The sequence below is a fragment of the Rousettus aegyptiacus genome, unplaced genomic scaffold, assembly GCF_014176215.1.
Source record: "Rousettus aegyptiacus isolate mRouAeg1 unplaced genomic scaffold, mRouAeg1.p scaffold_m13_p_7, whole genome shotgun sequence".
In the NCBI taxonomy this organism is placed as follows: domain Eukaryota; kingdom Metazoa; phylum Chordata; class Mammalia; order Chiroptera; family Pteropodidae; genus Rousettus; species Rousettus aegyptiacus.
This window is the reverse complement of record NW_023416310.1, coordinates 67,166,049-67,187,814: the sequence shown is the minus strand read 5'-3', so window position 1 is coordinate 67,187,814 and position 21,766 is coordinate 67,166,049. Positions and strand designations below refer to the sequence as shown.

Below are 21,766 nucleotides of genomic sequence, written 5' to 3'. Positions count from 1 at the left end.
ACTATAAAGCAACCAATTTCCTATTCAGCTCAAATTCCCAATAAATCAAATTAGCCTGACTGCCCTATGTTTGGATACAGGCCACAATGTACGTTTGTCCTTTCTCTAACAGAGTCCCCACTTTTCACTAGGCCTTGGGCTTCCCAGAGTAAAGGTTACATTTCTCATCACCCCTACCTCTTGCTAGGGGGGTGAAGGAAAAGTGATTCTTAAAGGGAAGGAGAAGGCTCCTCCGTGCTGGCTGGAACACAGACAAGTCACCATGAAGCATGTGGACAAGGACAAGGCCCTAAGAATGGTGAACCAACCAAACAACAGGAACTGAGCCTGGGATTGTTTGGTGGAGTAGAGATATAAACTACTCTTTCGTGTAAGCCCCTATTAATTATGCCGGGGTTTTGCTACACAGAGAGCCACACTTACCTAACTGGTCCCCAGGCTGGCTGCTTTTGGTCCAGTTGGCTAGGGCTGGAGGAGAGGGAACATGTGGAGAACACCACCTTGCCAGCTCAAAGAACAACTGGAGGATGTCCCCCACCCTTCCATCAGCAGGAGGTAAGGAGTGGGCACTTTCTTAAAAAAAAAAAAAAAAAAAAAGGTATGTATTAAAGGCCCTACCAGCTGACAGGTCTGGACACCAGGAGATACCCTTTTAAATTTTGTTAACCATCCACCGTCACAGAAATCCCATCTTGTTACCAAATTAATGGGTAGCTCTCAGTCCTCTCACTCAACCTGACAGTAGTTGATAAAACTGACTTTTCCCTCCTGGAAACATTCTAGTTTTCCTCCTTGACTGATCATTTCTTCTTGGTCTCCTTAAGTAGTTCCTTCTCTTCCCAGCCTCTAGGTTCTCAAACTGTCTCATGATCTGAATCACTTAGAGGGCTTGTTAAATACGGTGCTACAAAACACCCCACCAGGATGTCTGGGTGGGGCCTGAGAATTTGCATTTCTAACAAGTTCCTAAGTGATGCAGAAGCTGCTCATTTGGGAACCAGCTATATGTTGGAATGTCCCAGGGCTCAACAGATAGTGGGGGCAAACTGTAATATCTAAATGTGATCAACTCCCAATTTACATCTCCAGCCATTAAATCCACATTCCAGTTAGAAAGGAAAGACAAGAGCAAAAAAGGTAGTTTCTTAGCTGTCCCTCTGTCTTTTAAGGTGCCTTCCTGAAGTCCTGCCCAACAAATTCCAATCATATTAATATAACATTGGCCTGATATTTGACATGGCAGCATTTTGTTGGCCTGATACCTTGCTGCAAGAGAGCCTGAGAAATATAGCCAGGCACTCTACTGCTCAGAATGGACCCATGTCCTGTTATTAAGGAAGAGAAGAACAATGCCAACAATGTAGGCAACCAATAGCCTTTGTCATAGTATGTATTGCTCAGCGCTCAGATATTACAAGTGGATTGTGAGGTTCTGTAAAATGGCTCAATATGTTAAACTGCTGGTCATGGGACCTTTGGACATTTGCCTCTTCTGCAGACTTTGCACAGGTTTTATACACATGATGATGGAAAGAAGTCCACATCTTCACACAGTCCCTATGACATGTTCAATAGGCCAGGCACCATCCCAGGGGCCAGATCTTTGATCACCATGGGAACTGATTTTTGTGGCCTCTACTACTGGCTTTCCTATCACTCCATCTGTCCTGTCTAAAGTCCCAGCTTCCTGCTTATTCAGATGAAAGTAGAGCATGCCATGCTAATTCTCTACCCTTCATCTGCCGGTGAGTCAATGTGGCACAAGAAATTAAAATAATTGCACTTTTTAAAAACACCTAGACACAAAGGCTCCATCCTTCTCATCTTGGTGCCCATGCTCTCAGCTGATCTCTAGTTACTGCTTTATTACTAAGTAGGAATTCTCACAGGTGTAGGTGTGAGGAACCCAACATGTGTGTCTACTATGTAGTGTGGATAGGACAGTCAGCATTTTGGTTCCACAGGTACTGATGTCGAAGGCAAGAAGGTGGTCATGTCTAATAGGGCGTGGTGGCCTGACTTTTGGTCGCATCCTCATGTCTGCTGCTTGTACTAAAGGGTGACCACACGTGGATGAGCCAAGTCTGAGTTAGTCTTGCTTGGCGTTATCCTTCGAGATTAGACATAGCCCCGTCTCCCAGTTCATTGTGGCTGGCTTACTCAGCCTGGGCTCCTGCCCAGCGGCCATGGCTACAGCTGGCTGTTGCAACTGGAGTTCGAATGTTTTAGTATGAGTATTTTTCCCTTCGGCAGCTATGAGTGAATATGTGATAAGAAAAGGAAGGCAGTTTGGGGTATGCATGGAATGGCAGGGCCAGGCTAAGGAATCTGTCATTGATGAGATTAAAACAAACAAAAACCACCACCACCCTAGAAACAAGAATATCTGGGTGATAGGTTGGTCCACCAAAGCCCAGAGGTCAGGTTAGAAGGCAGAAGAGCCTCAGGTCAGGGAGCCCAGATCAGAGCTCTATGGAGCAGCAGGAAAAGTAGACGAAGAATAGCACAACAGTGAAGGAATTTGCAGTCTTCATTGAAGATTAGCTTGACGTTTATTTTCGTTGCTGAAGTTTCTAGTTCAGAAAGTGCATGTGATTTGGGACTCAAGTTCTCATTCATTCAGTGTGCAGATTTTCTCTACCACATTCATTTCAAAGCTCTCTAGCATTATAGATCTTTTCCTTTGAGAAGGTGATTTAGGTGTTTGTTAATTTCTGCAGTAAGTAGTATTCTTTTAAAATTTAGATAGGGCTTATTAAGTATCAGAGAGATTATTTCATTTCTTCGAAACTAATTTTAAAGTCTTAGACTAAATCACTATGAACACTACCAAGTCTTTCCACCTTCTGTCTCAATGCTAGTATACTTTCAACTTGATTAGTTTCTGATTCCAAGATTGGATCCCACTAAGGGCCATCAGACAAAGCTAAAACCTCACAATTTAAGGCCTCCACTACTGCATGCCCTATTGTGAGATGCCAAGCAAAAGGTAAAGGCCCTTTTTTTCCCTCAGAATTTTTAGCAGGATATGGAACAATATTTCACATTAAAAAAATATATTCTGGAGAATGCCAAATTTAAAACAAAGTTAGAACTATTTAATGTGTTTCCACTTTTTCAGTTATCTCTGTACTCAAGTCTGTTACGATTCTGAGTTTGTTCTAGTCTCATCTTGCTGACAATGCCAGAATATTTTAGGCAAATACTTGATCCTTGTTTTACAATTAACAAGGCAGTAATGAAAGATTCAGAACTCAGAGATGGTCTTCAGCCAAAAGGCTGCCAATAGTCTCTTTTATTTTCTACTTAACATTATTAAATGTCAGGTATTACCCACTCCAATAGATCCCGTACTGTTTTTCTTCAAGCTTCTTCAGAAGTCTACACATGAAGTCTTCCCTGCTGCTCATCTGCATAAAGGTGGGCCGAGATCAAAAGGGATGTTGGTAGGATGGGGAGGGTTGTTTGGCAATGCAGCTTCTTGAATCTGACCATAACTCCCAGAAGTAATGCATCTTGGCCCCCTGGGATCCATGCAGTGCTATCTGGGTAGCAGACAGCCTATCAGAATCAAGTCTTCTCTGGATTTCATCTTAAGCAGATTCCTGGAGTCAAAGTTGCCTGATGCCTGACCTTTAATAAAATAAAAATATTGGGCTGGGCCCAGAGAATAAGAGTTTAGAGAGTAAGGATTTAAAAATTCAGCAATGTGGGATAACATCAAGGCAAACCTAAGTATTCAGAGCTTTCACTAAATGAGGAGCAGTTTGGGGTTCTGAGGAAAATAAGGATGGACAGGGATGGGGTCATTTGGAAAGATGGGCCTAACAGTAATATGTAAAATGAAACCATGACAGAAGCTGTTGATGTTGACCAAATATTGAGGTGCTTTGTTTACTTTCCTAGCTTCTTGGTGCTGGGTTCTGGCTTGTGAGATGTGGACAGAAGTGATGGCCCTTAAAAATACCCCCACAGAATCTTCTAGCTTTCTCTCCCATGATGACCTTGCAGGGAATGTGTTCTGGATCATGAAGGAGTAAGGCAGGCAAACTCACCTCAGAGTTTCCCTGAAACGAACCTTTATTTGGGGGGTTTACATATTATGGAAGCATAGTTGAGCATATCGCTCTTCGATGACAAAGAGGGGAGAATTTGAATCAGAAAGTGACAACTGTAGCAGTGGGAGCCTGAGATGATTGAGGTATAGGCTAAACTGAGAATTCAGAAAAAAGGATTATTCTAAGAGGTGCTTTAAATAAAACGGTAAGAAGAAAAATCATTATTCTGATATTTATTGAGCTCCTATTATTTGTAAGGCACTGTGTGACATATAAAGACATAAGTCATGCCTCCCAAGTGCTTACGATCTAGTTGAGGAGATAATACATGTACATAAATTATAAAACAAACCTTACAGGATAATGGTAAAAGGAATAGATTTTGAAGGTAGACCTTTATTGAAGATCTGGCTTCATCTTGGGCAAGTTATTTAACCGCTCTAAACTCCACTTGCTCATCTATAAAGTGCAGGTATTAGCCATACCCACTTCACAGGGTCATCGAGGGGACGGACCAAGTCACCCTCTGCAGAACTCCGACTGAGTGCTTACCCTGTAATAAGCACTGAGTAAGTGCTAGCTATTTGTAGTAGCATATTAAGAGATCTAAAAGCTGGGACACAAATGAACAAAGTCAGTGCCCAAAAGTGCTCCTAGAGAGAAACTATTCTGGAAACACCAGTCCTGCTCTGATATCATTTCACCTTTCCCCTCCTGCTGTGGCCTCCAGTTATGTAAAGTGCAGTGAGACCTAGCGCCCCAGATAAGAAGTGTCTGAGGATCGCCTCTAACATTTATCCTGTCACCTGACAAACTTCTGCAAGAGTCGCACCCTGATTTTTGGCAACTCATTTCAATTCTAGAACACAGTAGGTAAAGAGAGTTTTTATTCAAGCACTATGGTAGCAGAGGCAGGAAAGGACAGTAGTAGCCAGAATAGGTAGAATGACTGAATAACAGGATTTGTTTAAGATAAGGAAGACCTATTTTAAGTTTTCACAAAGGTCTTTTGACTAATTTAACCCAACTCAGTCTATTCCCTGTTTGGCATACCGCCGTTGATGTTGAATAACTGATGACTTAGAACTAAAAACTTTCCCACACACACTGCATTCAAAGGGTTTCTCCCCTGTGTGAACCCTTTGATGCCGCGTGAGCCGGCTTCTCTGGCTAAAGGCTTTCCCACACTCACTGCACTCATAGGGCTTGTCTCCAGTGTGAATCTTCTGATGCTGCGTAAGCGATGAGCGGTCAAAAAACGCTTTCCCACACTCGCTGCACTGGTAGCGAGGCTCTCCAGCATGAGCTTTTTGATGTCTGTTTAGTGATGAGACACCATAAAAAGCTTTCCCACACTCGTTACATTCGTAAGGCTTCCTACCAGTGTGGATTAGCTGGTGTCGTGTAAGAATGCTTTTCTGGCTGAAGGCTTTCCCACACTGACTGCATTCATAAGGGCTTTCTCCAGTATGAATTCTCTGATGCCGAGTGAGGGATGAACGGTCGAAGAAGGCTTTCCCACACTCGCTGCATTTAAACGGCTTCTCCCCAGTGTGAATTCGCTGATGAACAGTCAGGGATGAACGGTCGAAAAAGGCTTTTCCACATGCACTGCACTCGTACGGGCTTTCCCCTGTGTGTGACATCAGATGTCTGCTGAGACTGCATCTGTGACTGAAGACTTTCCCACACTCGCCACACTTAAAGGGCTTCTCTCCAGTGTGAATTCGCTGATGTACAGTTAGGGACGAACGATTGAAAAAGGCTTTCCCACACTCATGACAGTCATAGGGCTTCTCTCCTGTGTGAGTCCTCTGATGGCGGATAAGGGATGAGTGGTCAAAAAAGGTCTTGCCACAGTTGCTGCATTCCTGGCCTCTGTCCTTAGCGAGAATTTTCTTAGGAGGGGTCAACCCTTGCCACAAGCTGTCCTCCTGGGAAAAGGGTTTCTTGCAAATCTTCACTCCACAGCCTTCCTTCTCTGTTTCCAGCCCACCTTCCAGGGCACAAACTTTAAATTTAGAACACAGAGGACTTATTCTTCCGAGCTTTTCTCTTGATGTGCCTTCTGATTTTTCATCTTCTGAAGTACCTTGAATTTCAGGCTTAGTCTCCCAGTCTGAAATAGACAGAAAACATAGATGCAGTGTCTTTCTTGCACTAGGCAATATTGCAGCAGAAAGCAGAAATACCATGATAAATCTGACGACTAATATAGTCACTGCATTGCTTGGTCCCACAAAGAGTCATATACTTTAATGGAAAGACCTAATTTTGAGAACGAAGAAGGCAGAGAACAGAACTGACAGTGGACATCTCAGGAAAGAGAATTCCCACTGGGAACATGGCAGGACAATTAGCAGAGTGTGTAAAGTGTCCAGCTGTGAATGCACAACATGCCAGGTTTGAGAAAATAGCCTTTGGTGAGTAAAGATGAATAATACTTTCAGGTGTGGAGAAAAAATGAAAGCTGGTGGGTGATATAGAACAGCGCTACAGCAGAAGATCTACATTTGTGTAAAAGGTGAGAGCTAACACTCTCACACACCCCCAAATAACAACCACAGAACAAAACAAACTCTGCTTTGCCCTGCTCATATGCAGTTACCTAGAGAAGCACCCCCTGGACAGCCTCTCTCCTCAGATCCACAAAGTTCAATAATCCAAGGTTTATCCGCTCTGTTCAACTGGAAAATCACATCAGGCTGAGGAACGGGAAGTCCTGCTCACGGAGAGAGAAACAAGCCAGACATGTGATGAAAATACATGACCACTCCAAAGCTTAATCTCAGCCTCTAGGACTTCTGGAGAGAAATGCACAAGCAGACCGTGGACGCGAGAATGCAGAGGACAAAGTAACAGAAGATTCAGGGACATCTGGGTGGAGGTCAACACTGAGGGTCTAACACAAAAAAAGGGGCACTTGGTCAAGATGCTGATAAAATCCCCTCAGGTGAAAGTGTCTGATTCCTCCTGGAGACAAATGGGACATTCCTGGCATTAGCGCTGATAGGATGGGGGGAATGGGTCCTTGGCTCAGGGAAGATAACAATGAAAAAAGCCCATCTTGAGTAAAAATGTATAATGAAAGTGCCTGTTTTTGTTCATCTGTTGACCCTTTCTTATTATGCTTTTATTTAAAGTGGGTCACGTCCATTGTAGAAAAATTAGAAGTATGTATAAGTCAAAAGAAAAATCACCTTTTGTACTTCATATCCATTTCTTTCTTTCTATTCATTTGGATACCAAAAGATACCTGTAGATACATTCTGTTAAAAACCAGGTAATGATATAATGTTTATTTGTAAACTTGTTTTTTCACATAATTAATTAAAAATATTTTATTTCAGTTATCACAGATCTACCTCACCATTTTAACGGCTACATATCTTTCTTTATGGGATAATTAATTTATTTACTCTTCTGCTGAGACATTTCAAGCTGTTTTTAATGTTTTGCTGTCAACAAACAATGACATGAGCTTGTGTACCACATGGGCAGCTAATCCTATTATTTCTTTGGGAAAAATTTTCGGGAGTGAACTTGTCCTTTTTTGATTACAGAAATAAACAGATCCCCCTCCTAGAAACAGTCTTGAGGTCTAAACTTCCCTTGTAGTGGACCCTACTTGGGAAGGAAAGGTAATTTCTTACTGGGCCCAGGGATCACCTATTTGGTGGCATGCTGATTCTCTGCTGACAAAGCAGCCACATCCATCGGCTCCCCTCGCCTGCCTGTCCCTGACCTGAGGACTTCTTTATTCTGGCCAAAGCTGGTGACAAAGGCCCGGCAGTCTCCCTCATACTCCGTAAACACTGTTTTCCAGAACTGGCCCATTTAAGCTAATCGGGGAGTGTTACACTTGATATTCTGACTTGTCTTGCATGAAAACTGCAATGTGATTCCTTTTACTGCCATGTGCTGCTTACTTTAAGCCTGTTTCTGAATCTATGCTCTCGTAGCCTCTTATTCTGGAAGCTCTTGAGAAGTCCTCAGTCCCACTCTATCTCTCATAAACACCTGACATTGGTAGTGGTTCTTGACTCTCCTTGGCGTGCAGGTCTCTAACTAAAAAGTGCCTTCTGTGGGCATCTAGGTGGCACTTAAGACTGATATTCAAAATCAGACACACGTCTGGTGACTCACTCTGAGGCACCACCTTGTAGCCCCCTCACAGCCCCTCTGTCAGAGGAGACACTCCTCCTTCCTCTGCTCCTCTGAGGAGGGATGTTCCCCGAGCAAGCTGGATCCCTGCCCACTGCTGTACTTGGGATGGAGCTGTGTTGGTCACTGGGCTGGTGAGTTGGGGGAAGAGCTGGACACATACAACTCAGCCTCTGGTGGCCCTGAGGGGGCCAACTCCCTAGCAGGCCTAGGCTGCTGAACAAGGGAGCCTGTGGCCATTGCCCCATGTACGGTTTGGGAGTAGGTAGACGGCTGTCACTCAAACCAAGGCTGCACCCTCCTGCTCTTCCCTCTGCTTCCCAGGGGTTCAAGGTCAGAAAGGAGGAGCGGTATCTGCTTACCAGCCCCTAACCCCACATCAGCCCAGCAGAGGCCACCTCAGAGGGTACTCTCCTTACCCAGGAACATGATGCTCTCATAGGTCTCCAGCATCACCTCCTTGTAGAGGTCCCTCTGAATGGGGACCAGATGCCTCCACTCTTCATCTGTGAAGATCACGGCCACATCCGCGAATGTCACTATGCTCTGGAAACAATAACACTCTCCCTTATTCATAACCCTTCTTTTTTACATGGACCAGACAAAACTGTCATAAAGATGATAGCCCTGGAGGATGTGTGTGTGTATGGGGAATGGTTCTGACAAGTGGGGCTCTGACACACTTGGGGAAAACAGCACAATGTCCTTAGTCCTAACCTCAGCGTCATGGCTGAGCCTCTGAGGACCAGGCTCTTTCTTCAGCCTTACAGAAAACTTGCATGAAAAGAACAGAGAGTCCCCATGGACCCATCACCCAGCCTCCCCCAACATTAACATTTTCCACATTTGCTTTACCTTCCTGTCTCTCTTCAGTACATAGCCATTCTCCTGTCTTCTTCCTGAACTTGAGAGTAACTTGCAAATATGATGTTCCTCTACTCATAAACATTTTAGTGTATATTTTGTAAAAACAAGATATTCTCTCGTATAATCACAGAATTATAAAAATCAAGAAAATAGCATTGATATTTTATTATTATCTAACCTACAACTTTATTTAAATTTCACCGATTGTCTTTGTTCACAAATCCTTAAAGTAAGGACGTTTATTAGACAGTCGCTGGGATCCCTCTCAATCCATTCTATGCTTTGAGATTTGGTAAGATTGCATCTCTCCCACCCTAAAACCCCAGATGAGTCTCCAGGGTGCCTGTGGAAGTTCTAAGCCAGAGCATGGCATTCCAGACTCTCTGCCTTGGGCGGGAATGGGCAGGAACCTGTCTGCCCACACCAAACTGTTCTCAGGACTTACGAAGTCCTGGAGGCACCGCCCAGCATGTGTCCTGCCCTGCAGCCTATACCTTGCTGGGGTATTAGGGCCCTGCCCTGAGTCTGTATGTGGATATACTAAGGGAGTCGGGATGAGAACCAGCCAACGGTCCCCAAACCTTCCAATCAGACCCATACCATCATGTTGAAGGCAAAATCACACAGTGAAGGCCACTGGGGCTATTGCCTAGTGACAGGCTAGTGAGCACATGTTCAAGAGAAGAAAAGGTCACTGAAGGACACCAGAAGCCAAAGGGGAAGGACACACTCCCTATGAACCTTTCATCTACCTGGCTGAGTCTGATCAAAGATGCTCCAGGACAGAGAAAGAAAAGTGTCATATCCTGGAGGTTAACAAGGTGCTTCAGAAACAGAGTGCCTCACCTGGTGCCCGGAGGTTGGGGCCACAGCAGCCATCCCCTCCTGTGTGCTCTCCTGGTAGCAAAGGGCAGAGTCCTGATGAGGCAAAGGTGTGGGATGAAAAAGGTCAGTAGTGTTTTGTAGTTTCCTGACCCAGGAAGCAAGAAATCTCCACATACCAGCAAGTTATATGCCTATCCTTAACTTGATAACTTACACAAAAGGGAGGGCAGTGGAGTACAGCAGGGGGCAAGCCCACCCCACCTCAGAACTAGGGTGGGAGGCACCTATTCCAAACACAACAAACACAATGTGTTGCTTGTGTTACCATGATCCCAGGTGCAGAACTCTGCCCCTGAGAGTCAAAAACATAGTGAGGCTCATTATGTATTTACGAATTCACATTCAGCATTGCTCTAAATGTTCCTGGGTAAAAAGTGTAAGAAGTTTTATGAATGACTACATGGATAACACATGGCATGTAAATACCCACAACCTCTTCAAAGGACAAGTGCCTCCCTCAAAGCCCCGTGTTAAAAGGAGCAGCCTGTGGGCAGCATGGTCTGTTCACTCCTGGAGCTGCAGGTGGGCAACGCACAGCTGAGTGGCAGACAGGTGTGGTCTGCCATGAAGAGGTGACATCCTTCCTCAGAAAGGTGAACTAAGAAATGTCAGGCCAAGTGGGTGATGAACTGAAAGGACATCATGAGGGATGAAAGTAGCCACAAGGACTGGGGGCGGGGGAGGGGGCAGAGATACCAAGAAGCAGAACCCATGAGCATGTGGGAGGTGGGACCAGACACTGGCAGGGGAAAACAACCTGGTCACACTGGTGGTGAAGCACTGAAGTGATGACTCTGGATTCCTGGCCCTGAAGTCCCTCAATTCACCTAGTCTCATCCCTGGGCTCCGATGTGCACAGAGACCAGCCTTCTTTAGTCTTATTTATTCTTGGATTTCCATGACTCTAACCCTCTTAGGCCAGGTGTAAATCCTTATCCCTGATCTCTCTTTGAGTTAGGGGACTATGTCTCAGTTTCTTGCAGTCAAGAGTCTAATTAAAACACAGTTAATCCAGCACTGCCAGGCTTCATGAGTGGACCAGGAGTGCTCCCGTGAGGAAGGAGAAAGGGGTGTCGCTCCTGGACTGCTCTCCTGTAGTTGAGGGAACACATTCATTGGTCATTATGTGTTCATGCATGTTCCAACCAACATTAATTCAGCACCAACTACTGTTCAGCGTAGAAAATTTTCAAATGGCCAACTTCTGCTTCTGTAAACCTGCTTGCTTGTTTAATGTGGCTTTAGGCTTTATAAGCTACCTCCTCTGGAAGCTCAGGACTGATCTCCTCTAACCCTGCGTGGCAGACAGTCAGTCACCAGCCAGGTAATAAAGGCTCACAATTCATCTCAGTTGGCTCTGTGGGTCTTAGATTGGATTGCACCACAACACTATATCAAGCCCTGAAATTGTATGACACTGTTCTTGTCCTCCAAAAGCTTCTAGCCTAGCACACAGGACAAACAAGTGACCGAAATATTTCACTGCAGGACAGGTAAGTGCCACAAAGGGAGATGTACAGCAAACTACGAGAGCACATTGGGAGCTCACCTAACCCAGTCAGGAGGGAGGAGGAACAGGGTAGGTTTCTGGGCAGAAGTGGGATCTAAAATAAGTTGTGATTTGGGGGAAGTGATGGAACATTCTAAGGAAAAACAAGTTTTCAAAAACAAGGAGGCAGGTCTTTATGTGGGAAGGATTAACTGCCATGACTGGTTTAGACTGGCAGATGTCTGGGCTGTGAGCAGGGCTGTGGGAGATGGCAAGGCTGGACAGGTAGGCAGAGCCAGCTAGATCCAGGGGAACTTGGTCCCTTTTCCATACATGGCATGGGGCTCACTGAAGGATTTAAGCATGGAAGTGTCACCATCGAATTTAGAAAGATCATAGCAATTTGTACCAGGGGCCTTGAAATGCACGTGTTCCTTGGCCCAGCAATTACCCCTAGGAGTTTATCCTAAGGAAATAAGTAAGAACATATACAAAGCTTTTTCTTAACCATGATTAACACTAACCTTTACTGGCGGCTATATGTGGAAGCCTCCTAAGCAGTTTGCATGTGTAATCTCATTTAATCTGTACACGAATATAGGAAAAATCTGAAGTATCCTAAGTTCCTAAATAGGAGACTTGATTAGCTTAGGACCCAGCCCATCCATACAATGGATCACTACTGAACATCGTAATAATAAGCATTTATCGAGCATTTGCATTTGTTATTGACCAGGCACTGTGCTATCTTTTCATGAAAATAAAGCATTATAGCATAGCAGTTAAAAACTGCTGGACAGACCTGGGTTTAAATTCTTTCTCAGCTCTCACTAAGCCTAAATTTCCTAAGATATAACACAGTATCCACCTTACTGATTTATGAGGATGGAATTAAACTATCCTTATGAAGAGTGCTTGGCACAGCACTACCCCTGGATCTCAGAGTGTTTCTGGAGAAAATACTCTTCAAATTCTTATTCTACCTTCAAATGAGCATGTGGCTAGAAAGCTTATACTGTTTCTGTCTTAGCTCTGTTGCTACTCAAATCTCAGGCTCCCATTCAATTTTACAGAACCCTGACTTTTCCTATACTGAGCCTCACAGTAGTGAGTTCCAAGGGCAGCAGGGTCCTGGGGTAGAAAGCATTCCATGCCTGGATTTAGCAGCCTGGGCAGATTGCTGAAGCTGCCAGTTGACCCCCAGATGTTTAACACCGACTTCACAGAGCAGTTGTACATAGTGAAACGATTAACGTAAAGCATTTCTCTTACAGCCTGTTCAATAAACAAAGCTCCTCTCCTTTCTTCTGCCCATCCCAAACCCATTAATCCTACCATTCAAATATTTCCGAATACCTGCTTCGCTAGGCAGCAGGGGATATGATATCAACAAATGTCTGTGTCCTCAGGGCTTTACCTTAGTGTCAGATCTGTGTTCTACTTTCTTCTCCACTACTGTTCCCTCATCCAAAACCTGCTCCCTGTATCACCCAGTCTTTGTCCAGCATTTCCCATCTCTCCAAAACCTTCTTCCCATACATTTTAACAGATACATCCTCCTCTATCTGAAACTACTTCACTGAATCCCAAAGCCTCTCTCTAACAAAATAGTTCTCATTTAGGTTCTCCTTTCATGACCAAACTACTAGGATGAGTAATATATACCTATCCAATCCATGTCCTCACCACTTACTCTTCTTGAATCTGTCATGCTGCTCTTGCCACTGCTCACACACCCTGAAACTACACACTTGAAAATTACCAATGCATTTCTGATGTCTAATTCCAATAGTCCTTTTCTCTCTACCTTTATGTCTCTGCAGCTTTTGACTGTTCTGACAAGTTTCTGCTTCTTCAAGTAGTTGCTGTGGCCGCTATGACACTGCATTAGCCTGACTTCCTTCCTCCCACCAACACTGTCACCTCCTATGACTGTTTTTCTCAGACTTGCCCTAGGAACAGATGTCGCCCAAGGTTCAGTCCTTGTACAATGTTCTTGCTATCCCTCTGAAAGTCCGCTCACACTTGGCACTCCATTTTCCAACTCTACAGAGATGGTTCCCTAGCCTAGTCCCAATTCCTCCTGTAAACTCACCTTGCATTCCCAAGTGACTGCAATTTGGAACGAGGCATTCTTCCAGCATCTCAAAACCATGTTCCCCTCTGCAACTTGCCACATCGACTCATCTCTCTGGTTTTTCATTTCTATCAGATGTTCTAGTGTTCTCTCAGGTGTGCCAAATTCGAAGTCCTACCTTGCTCACTTCCCCCCAAACCTACTTAGTCACCAGGTCCTTTTGACTCTTCTTTTGCAGTGTCACTTGTATCTTACCCTACCACTGACACCATAATAATGGAGGTCCATAACCTGCTTCAGGACTACTACCACTGCCAACCAACCTAACTGGTTCCCTACCACTAGTTCCTCCCTTTCTCTAGTCCTGGATGTGACCTCTAGAATAACTGTCCCCAAATAGTTTTATTCTGGTCAGTCCCCAGATTGGACCCATACAATCCATCCTGTCCGTGTCTTGTCCTGATCCTCTGTGCAACCTCTTCCATGAAGAACCCCTCCCCCCCCCCGCCATCATTTATGCTGAGGCCCAAGTCAAGGAGCTAAAGGAGACAACCTGAAGTAGTTTCTGAGAAAGGGGGTGAGACTGGAGAGGGCAGCGCCCTAGATTTAGCGTCGATTCCACTCACGCTTATTAAGCATCCATTATGGGAAGAAGGGACTGGAGGAGCAAAGTTAATATCATATCTTTGTGGCCAATTATCTGGACCTTCTTACAGTTTTAGTCTCTGGCTCTGCTTGAGTAACTAAGCAAGCAGCTTTGCAGTTTGAATTCTGTCTACATGACAAACTGCACACTCAGTTTTGTCTGTTAAATGATTACTTGTTTTACAAGTTTGTTTTACGAGCTCCAAGGGAAACCAAGGTAATGGTCCCTGTCTTGTGACATGCCCTGCTATCCATGTGGCATGACTCCTGACCCTACCTGTTGACCATGAATTAATGGAAGCTAGAAAGCTCGGTTGTTCTAAGTAACAGGAAAATGTATAACGTATACTTGTGGCTTTGCTTCCTGTACAGCCAATCTCCTCAAAGGTCCACTTCTTGTGGATTATGCCTTTTAGAGCTCTGCTCCAACTTCTCCGCGGTTTATCTCGGAGGCTCGGTCTCCTTGGCCTGCAAACCATTGCTGAACAACAAACGCTTTTCGTCTTTCAGAAAGCTCTCCTGGAATTTTTGTTGACAGGAGGGAGGCTCCAAACTTCCGACCTGAAAGCTGGGGTCTGACACACTAGCAGGTGCATCTGAAAGACCACTTGGAACAGTGCCCGCACCCACGGGACACACGCACACGCGGGGGTCGGGAGGGGGGTACAACTTTGCGTCTGCACCTCTCGGAGCAGGGACGTTGCCACATACACACACTGAGGCCGGCACCACCGCGTCACCCCGTTCTACTACAACAGCACCTCCCCCAAGTTCTCAGGGTCCCTTTCTCACAGCCGCTGCTCTCGCTCTGCATCTCGAAGACACAAACCCACAGCCCTCACCTCTGGCACAGTGAGCCCAGGACCCAGGAAGACGGCGCCTCTGCAGGTCAAGAAAGCTACGCGCCTGCGCAAAGGTATCTGACGCTTGTGCGTCCAATCAATGCTCGGCCTTCTCACGGACTGCATTTCCCAGAAGTCTCGACGGCCGTCGCGCTTTAATGATGTATAAAATCTGGGCAGGCGTGAACTTCTGAGAAGGGGCTACTGACCCTGAAGCCGGTGGGACCTGGATGGAGGTGCAGTCATCGCAGCCGGGAGATGGGACGGATGCGGGTACCTGGGAGGCTTTTGATCACCCTAGAAATACTGTCCACGTGTGATGTCACGTCCCTCCAGTCCTCCGGTGGGAGACGTGCCTTTCTGATCCTTAGGGCTGTCCCTACCGGGAAGACCGAGAACCACGAGTTTTCTGGAGCTGGAAAGGGGCGTGTTTCTGCTTTAGCTTCTCCACATTCAGGAATTTGGTTCTGAAATTCGGGCTAGAGAGACACAGGACTTGGTTCTGAGGATGAGGCTGAGCCTGAGGCAGCATATGTACACATTTTTGCCCCGGAAGAGAAGAGCCCAGGATGTATGTGTATTATAACCCGGTAGCTTCCCAGTTCCCATCAGCTTGAGCACACACCACCTTGCCTGCGGAGGTCTGCTGCAAGGGCCCTGGTTGGAGACATCGCAGGGGTTCTGAACTTTGGCTGCGTAGGAAGTCACCTGAGGAGCGGTGGACATATATATTGATGCCTGGGGCCCACCCAGGAGTGAGTCTGAAAAGATCCGCAGATGATTCTATGTGCAGCCAAAGCTGAGAATCACTGAGCCAGAGCTTTGGGGAAGGCTGGCGATCACACAAAGAATATATAATTTTCCTTCAGGAACAAGCCTACATTTTTTCTCAAATTCAAATAGAGATTAGCATAGTTCCATCTTTGGGGTGGGTTGGCGAGTGTGTACGTAAAAATAATCGCCGTTTTATTCTGTAGTGTGACCATGGCTTCTCATGCCAACTGCTCAAAGTCAGGCCAGATTCCACAGATTAAGGACACGTATCTAACCAGGCTGCTTTCATTTCAGAACAAGCCATAATTTGGGGTTTCTAGGCCACCTGACCAGCTGGCTACAAATGTGGGAGTACCCGCTACTCTCTCAGGTCTTTAGAACAGCTCTCAGAACTCAGGAAAACACTATAATTTTATTATAGCAAAAAGATAAAAATCAAACCAGCCTAAGGAAGAGACACACAGGGTAAGGGCTGGGAGCATCCCAAACATGAGGCTTCCATATTCCCTAGTAACACACAACTCTGCTGGCACACTGACATGTGGCACTGAAGAACTGACTGCTGTACTTGCTGTTGACAGTACCTGATAAGGTCTCATAACAATGAGGTTCAAGAGCAGTTTTTCTCTGATGTCTCTTCTAATAGACAAAACCTCATAGTTGAAGATCGCAGAGAGGTTGTGTAGGAGACGCTGTGGAAGGTGGCCTTGACCTGCTGATGACAGCTCTGGTTAAGGTACATGAATCTCTGGCAATATTTTGCATGTCTCCATGCAGTGGGGTAGAGTCCAGTCTCAAAAGTGAAATCAACCTCTAAATAAATGGGCCTTCCACTATTGGTTCTTAGGGAGATGACTGATTTATTAAGGGAGCGAACCATATGGCCATAAGGGCTTCTGGGAGTTAAAGTGTTTCATAAAGTTTTGCTAATTTTAAGTTAAGGATGCCATTGGTTCTTTCAACCTTTCCAGAATATCATGGGCAGTAGGGGCAACATAGTTTTTGAATAAGGGAAACTTGCCATATGTAGTTGTTATAATGGTTCCTAGGATGTGTGTGCTCAGGTTAGAAACACAAGTCAGGCAGCTTCTAGTGACTGCAAGGACTAGAGATTTCCACCAGTGAAATGCTTCCACCCTGCTTGAAAATAGACATGTAGTAACTGAAACATGCTCAAACCTCAGGAAAGGTGGAAACCAGACAAGATCCATCTGAAGGTGTCCAAGAACCCTTGAGCCTTTGGTTCCTGGCCATGTCTTACCTTTCCATTTTTTTCCAGGACTATGTTTACAGGAGAACATGACCTAGAAATAACCTGTTAAAAATCTGTCTTTTTAGTTTGTTTAGCAACGTTAGTTTAAAATAGGAACGGATTTGGAACATGATAGGTAGTTGCTGGAAAATTTAGCCAATATCCATTTGCAATCATCTGGCGCCACCCAGCGGCCACCTTGGGAGCACCAGCAATGACCTGAGTGAAAGGTCCGATGACTCGCATTTTTGTTTCAGAATTGAGGGCTAACCGCTGACACCTTATGATGGCCTCTTTGAATCCTTCCAGTTGAGGACCTCGCCTTGGTTAAGGCTGCTTGCTTGGCATAAGGATATACCAGGGCATTGCCTTCACTCCCTTCTTGCCTCTTTTGCGCGAGCCTCTGCCCTTATAACACCTCCCTCACAAGCAGAGTGAGTCTGTGAGTTCCTTAGCTTGTAGTTCGTTTTACAGTCTGTGTGCATCCCTGGTCTCTGGCTAGTTGACAAACTATATATAGTAAGAGCAGTAAGCTCTGCCATCTGGGCTGATTTTATCTCAGCTAGAGGACTATATTCTAAAGAGAACTTAAATTAGTAATAGCAGATCCTGCTTGATGGCCTTCAGTTTCATTCTGAGATATGATTCATTGACAAAAAAAAAAAAATTAGTTCAGAGTTTCTAATTGGAGCCTCTAATAAACCTGAGCTTGGTATGGAAAGTTCCCTGATGGAGGTGAGACAGCCATGAGGTCCTTCTGCTGGGATCAGGTGCGCGGCAGGGTTTGGGATGCAGAAGCAGAAATGAGAGTGGGAGAAAGTTAACAGAGTATCATTAGATGTTAATTAGCCGGGTGAAAGTGTACAGCCATCTCTATTCACAGATTACATGATCTTGTATGCAGAAAATCCTAAAGATACAATGAAAATCTATAAGAACAAGTGAGTTCAGCAAAGTTTTTGGATACAATCAGGTCAATATGCAAATATCAGTAACATTTCTATACATAAAAAATAATCAACAAATTTGACTTCATTGAAGTTAAAAACTTTTGTTTGGTGAAAGACCCTATTAAAACAATGAAAAAATAAGTTACAGACTGGGAGGAAATATCTGCACACAACCTACCTGAAAATGTACTCACATCTTTAATATATAAAGAACTCTCAAAACAGTGAAAGAAAGCAACAAATTAGCTAGAGTCTGAGCAACTGTTTCATCAAAGAGGATACGCAGGCGGTAAACAGGCACATGAAAAGAAGTGCAACATCATCAGCTTTTAAGGAAAGGCGAATTGCAACCATGATGAGATAGCATTACACTACTATTAGAATAGCTAGAAAAATTTTAAGTGACAACACCAAGTGCTGGTGAGGATAGAGAGGAAACAACCTCTCACACATAGCTGGTGGGAATATAAAACAGTATGGTCACTTTAAAAAAGACTTTGGCAGTTTCTTAACATACTAAACATACACTTACCATACAGCCTAGCAATCTCACTTCCTGGCTTTCATCCCAGAGAAATTAGAGCATTTGCACATGCAAAACATGTACACAATGGGTGTGTACCCTGAAGTATTGAAAGCAGGGACTCAAAAAGATGTTTGTATCCCCACATTCATAGCAGCATCATTCATAATTGCCAAAAGGTCTATTGGCAGATGAATAGACAATAATGTGTATACAGATATGACAGAACATCAGCCAGCCTTAGAAAAGGACATTCTGACATAGGCTATGACATTGATGAAGCTTGAGGACATGATGCTGAAATAAGCCAGACACAACAGATAAACACTGCACTGGAACCTTGAGTCGTCAAATTCACAGAAAGAGAGGGGAGGGTGGTGGATGCAAGAACAGAGAAAGGAAGGGGAGCTGCTGTTTAACAGGTGCAGATCTGCAGTTCTGCCAGATGAAAAGAGGTCTGCAGGTGGGTGATGGTGATGGATGCAGAATGACATGAAGGTTCATAACACCTCTCTGTGCTGTAGACCTAAAAGTGGTAAAGATGCTAAATGTTATGTGCACTTGATCACAACTGAAAAAAATTTAAATGTCAAAAAATGTACATTTGTTCATAATGGCTTTGTTTGAAATAGCCAAAACTTGGAAATGAAGTAAATATCTTCCAGTGGTGAAACAAATAGGAAGAAACAACTGATGTTCACAACCTTGGGATGGACACCAGGCATTAGATGAGTGAAGAAGCCAGTCTCCAAAGGTCACGCACTGTGCAATCCCACTTATATGACATTCTCAAAATGGCAGAATTAGAGATGGAGAACAGATCAGTGGTTGTCAAAGGTTAAGGACGGAGGGGAAGAGAGAGAAGACGGACAAATGTGATGATAAAGGCAAAGCAGGAGGGGTGTTTGTGGTGACAGAGCAGCTCTGTATCTTGGTGGTTACAGAATCTACACGTGATAAAATTGTTGAGAACTACATGCACACACACAAATGCATGTGAAACAGACAAAATCTAAATAAACTGTGGACTGTACCAATGTCCACGCCCTGGTTTTGGTATCGTCCCATGGTTATATGTTACCATTGGGACAACTGGGTGAAGGGTGCATGGGACCCTTCTGTACTATTTCTGTAACGTGCTAGGAATCTCTTTCGAAATAAAAAAAGTTAAAAACAAATAACAAAACCAACTAAAACCTAAGGCTTGAACGTCGTCGGCCGGCAAGCTCTCATGTGAGCTGGGCTGTCTGTCCATCGTGAACCAGCTGCTGCCTGCCCACCAGGCCATGAGGCTGGGTGCGCAGCAGTACCCCACCATCAAGTGGAAGCGGTATATATGGGGTTGGATGCAAGCAGACCCTGAAAGCACAGGTGACTGTGTGACTTCCTCATGACTGTGACCGCCACTCCTGCTACACTATCTTCCCCCACCCACAGCTCCATGGGAAGTTCCTGTGACCAGGTGCCTGAAGAAGAAAACACTTGGGCTCTGCTTGATATGCAAGTGCCCCTGAAAGTAGACAGCTGTTCCCTCTTAGTGGAACAGCTTTTTGAAGACTGGGTCATGGTGCTGGGTCGATAGCGACATCTTGTGTGCTGGGGGAGTATCCTCCAGGATATGGTGTTATCTCCATTCCAAATCAGCATCCTGTATGGGCTGTTTTCCCCATAGCTAGGATTTATGGGGTGTTATCAACACCTTGAGACGGGAGCAGCTCCTCTCAGTTACCTCTAGTGATCAGCTGGCAAAATTTTTGCTTCCTGTCCCTGTGACTTTAGACTGTGCTTATCTAGAGATCTAAGTTCCAGTAGGAAGAATGCTTCTGTCAGGTGACACAACAATGACTCCATTCAATTGGAAGTTGATACTGCCACTTGGCCACTTTTGACTCCTCATGCCACAGAAACAATAAAGGAAGAGTTTCTGGTTGGGGCGATTGGTCCTATCCAGGGGAAATTGGGTTGCTGCAATAGTGAGGAAGAAGTGTGTGGGGGGCGCAAGAGGTCCCCAGGACATTGCTCAGTACTCCCAAGTCCTGTGACCGGAGTTGCGGGGAAACTACAACCCAGTTCAGGCATGACTTACAATGATCCATACCCTTCAGGAAGGACAGTTTGAGTCAACCCACCAGTAAGGAGCCATTACCAGTTGAGGTGCTTACTGAAGGCAAGGGGAACATGCAATGGATAGAAGAGATGGGAACTAGCTGTGATCACGTGACCAGTCATAGAACTGAGACTGATAGTTATAAGTATTTCCTCCTTATTTTGATGTTTCCATAAAATCAACAAAATATTTTACTTTCCCTCTCTTATCCCCTTAACATACAATATACTGTTGATAGTTAATTTTGTCTCGGTATTTAAATTATAGCATCTAATAGGGGAGTATGAATCAACTAGGGTAAGAATCATCACGCAAGAACAAAAAAGTCCTTGTATCCTCTTTTTGGGAAAAGGTTTTTGTTTTTGACTGGCCGCAGGATAGTTTTATCGGGTTTAGCAGAAGCATGACTCTTCTTTACTTGGAGACTAAGTACAGTTTAAGGAAGTGTATATGGGTGCTAAATTGACATAAGGTAAACTGTGATGGCTGAAATACGTCAATTTGGCTAGGTGAACTACATGCCTTTACACGGGGGCTAGATACCAAGAAATGAAAGTGGAAGCTGCTAGTCGTCTTTAAGCCTTGGCCAGATGTCCCCAAACACCACTTCTTTCCAATGCAGTCTTCATTTTTTTGCCCCCTTTCCCTCCCTCTTCACCTTCTGAAACTCTCTTTACTTGTATGTTGGAATGCCTGACATCATTGTCCCACAGGCCTTTGAGGCTCTTAAGTCTTTCTTCAACATTTTTTCTCTGTTCTTTGGGTAATTTATCTTCAAAGTAACTGGTTTTCTCTTCTAACTCCTCATGTGATGAGGCCTTCCACCACTTTCAGTGATCAAAGCAGATGACAGGCCAGCCCATAATCATGGGAAGGGAAATAAGTAATACTAGATGGAAGGAGTGACATGCAAGTACAGGAAGAGAAGGAACCGTTGAGGGTCATCTTTGCAGGCGCCCTACCACACATGAAACATTTAATTATGCAGCAATCCTCCCTCCCCAACCACCGTGTGAGTGCCTGTTACTTAGACCCCAGCCAGCACTGGGTGTGATCAATCTCTTTCCTTTTAACCGAAACCGTTTAATATATGAAGTCTATTTTAAATGAGATGCATCATGAAACAGACAAGA

At 44.7% G+C, this 21,766-nt stretch overlaps 1 protein-coding gene across 2 annotated transcripts; it reads right to left on the bottom strand.

The window, feature by feature from the left end:
- Positions 1 to 3,259: 3,259 nt before the first annotated feature.
- ZNF2 (zinc finger protein 2) lies at positions 3,260 to 15,079 on the bottom strand. Of its 2 annotated transcripts, none has more exons than XM_016142895.2 (5): positions 15,028 to 15,079; positions 9,936 to 10,007; positions 8,642 to 8,768; positions 6,667 to 6,780; positions 3,260 to 6,177 (listed from the first exon to the last, which is right to left on the bottom strand). In XM_016142895.2, the coding sequence occupies exons 2-5, from the start codon at positions 9,966 to 9,968 to the stop codon at positions 5,087 to 5,089; spliced, it is 1,365 nt and encodes a 454-aa protein (XP_015998381.1). In that variant the 5' UTR covers positions 9,969 to 10,007; positions 15,028 to 15,079; the 3' UTR covers positions 3,260 to 5,086. The 2 variants fall into 2 exon arrangements, with proteins under 2 accessions (XP_015998381.1, XP_036080512.1); XM_036224619.1 differs by lacking the exon at positions 15,028 to 15,079 and adding an exon at positions 13,559 to 15,021.
- Positions 15,080 to 21,766: the final 6,687 nt, after the last annotated feature.

Coding starts and splice junctions, on each gene's coding strand:
- ZNF2 (XM_036224619.1), bottom strand. CDS start 13,666: ATGAAAAACCAGAGAGATGAGTCGATGTGGCAAGTTGCAGAGGGGAAC. Junction 8,769..9,935: donor CCCCAACCTCCGGGCACCAG/GTGAGGCACTCT, acceptor TATTGTTTCCAG/AGCATAGTGACATTCGCGGA. Junction 6,178..6,666: donor TCCAGGGGGTGCTTCTCTAG/GTAACTGCATAT, acceptor TGTCTATTTCAG/ACTGGGAGACTAAGCCTGAA.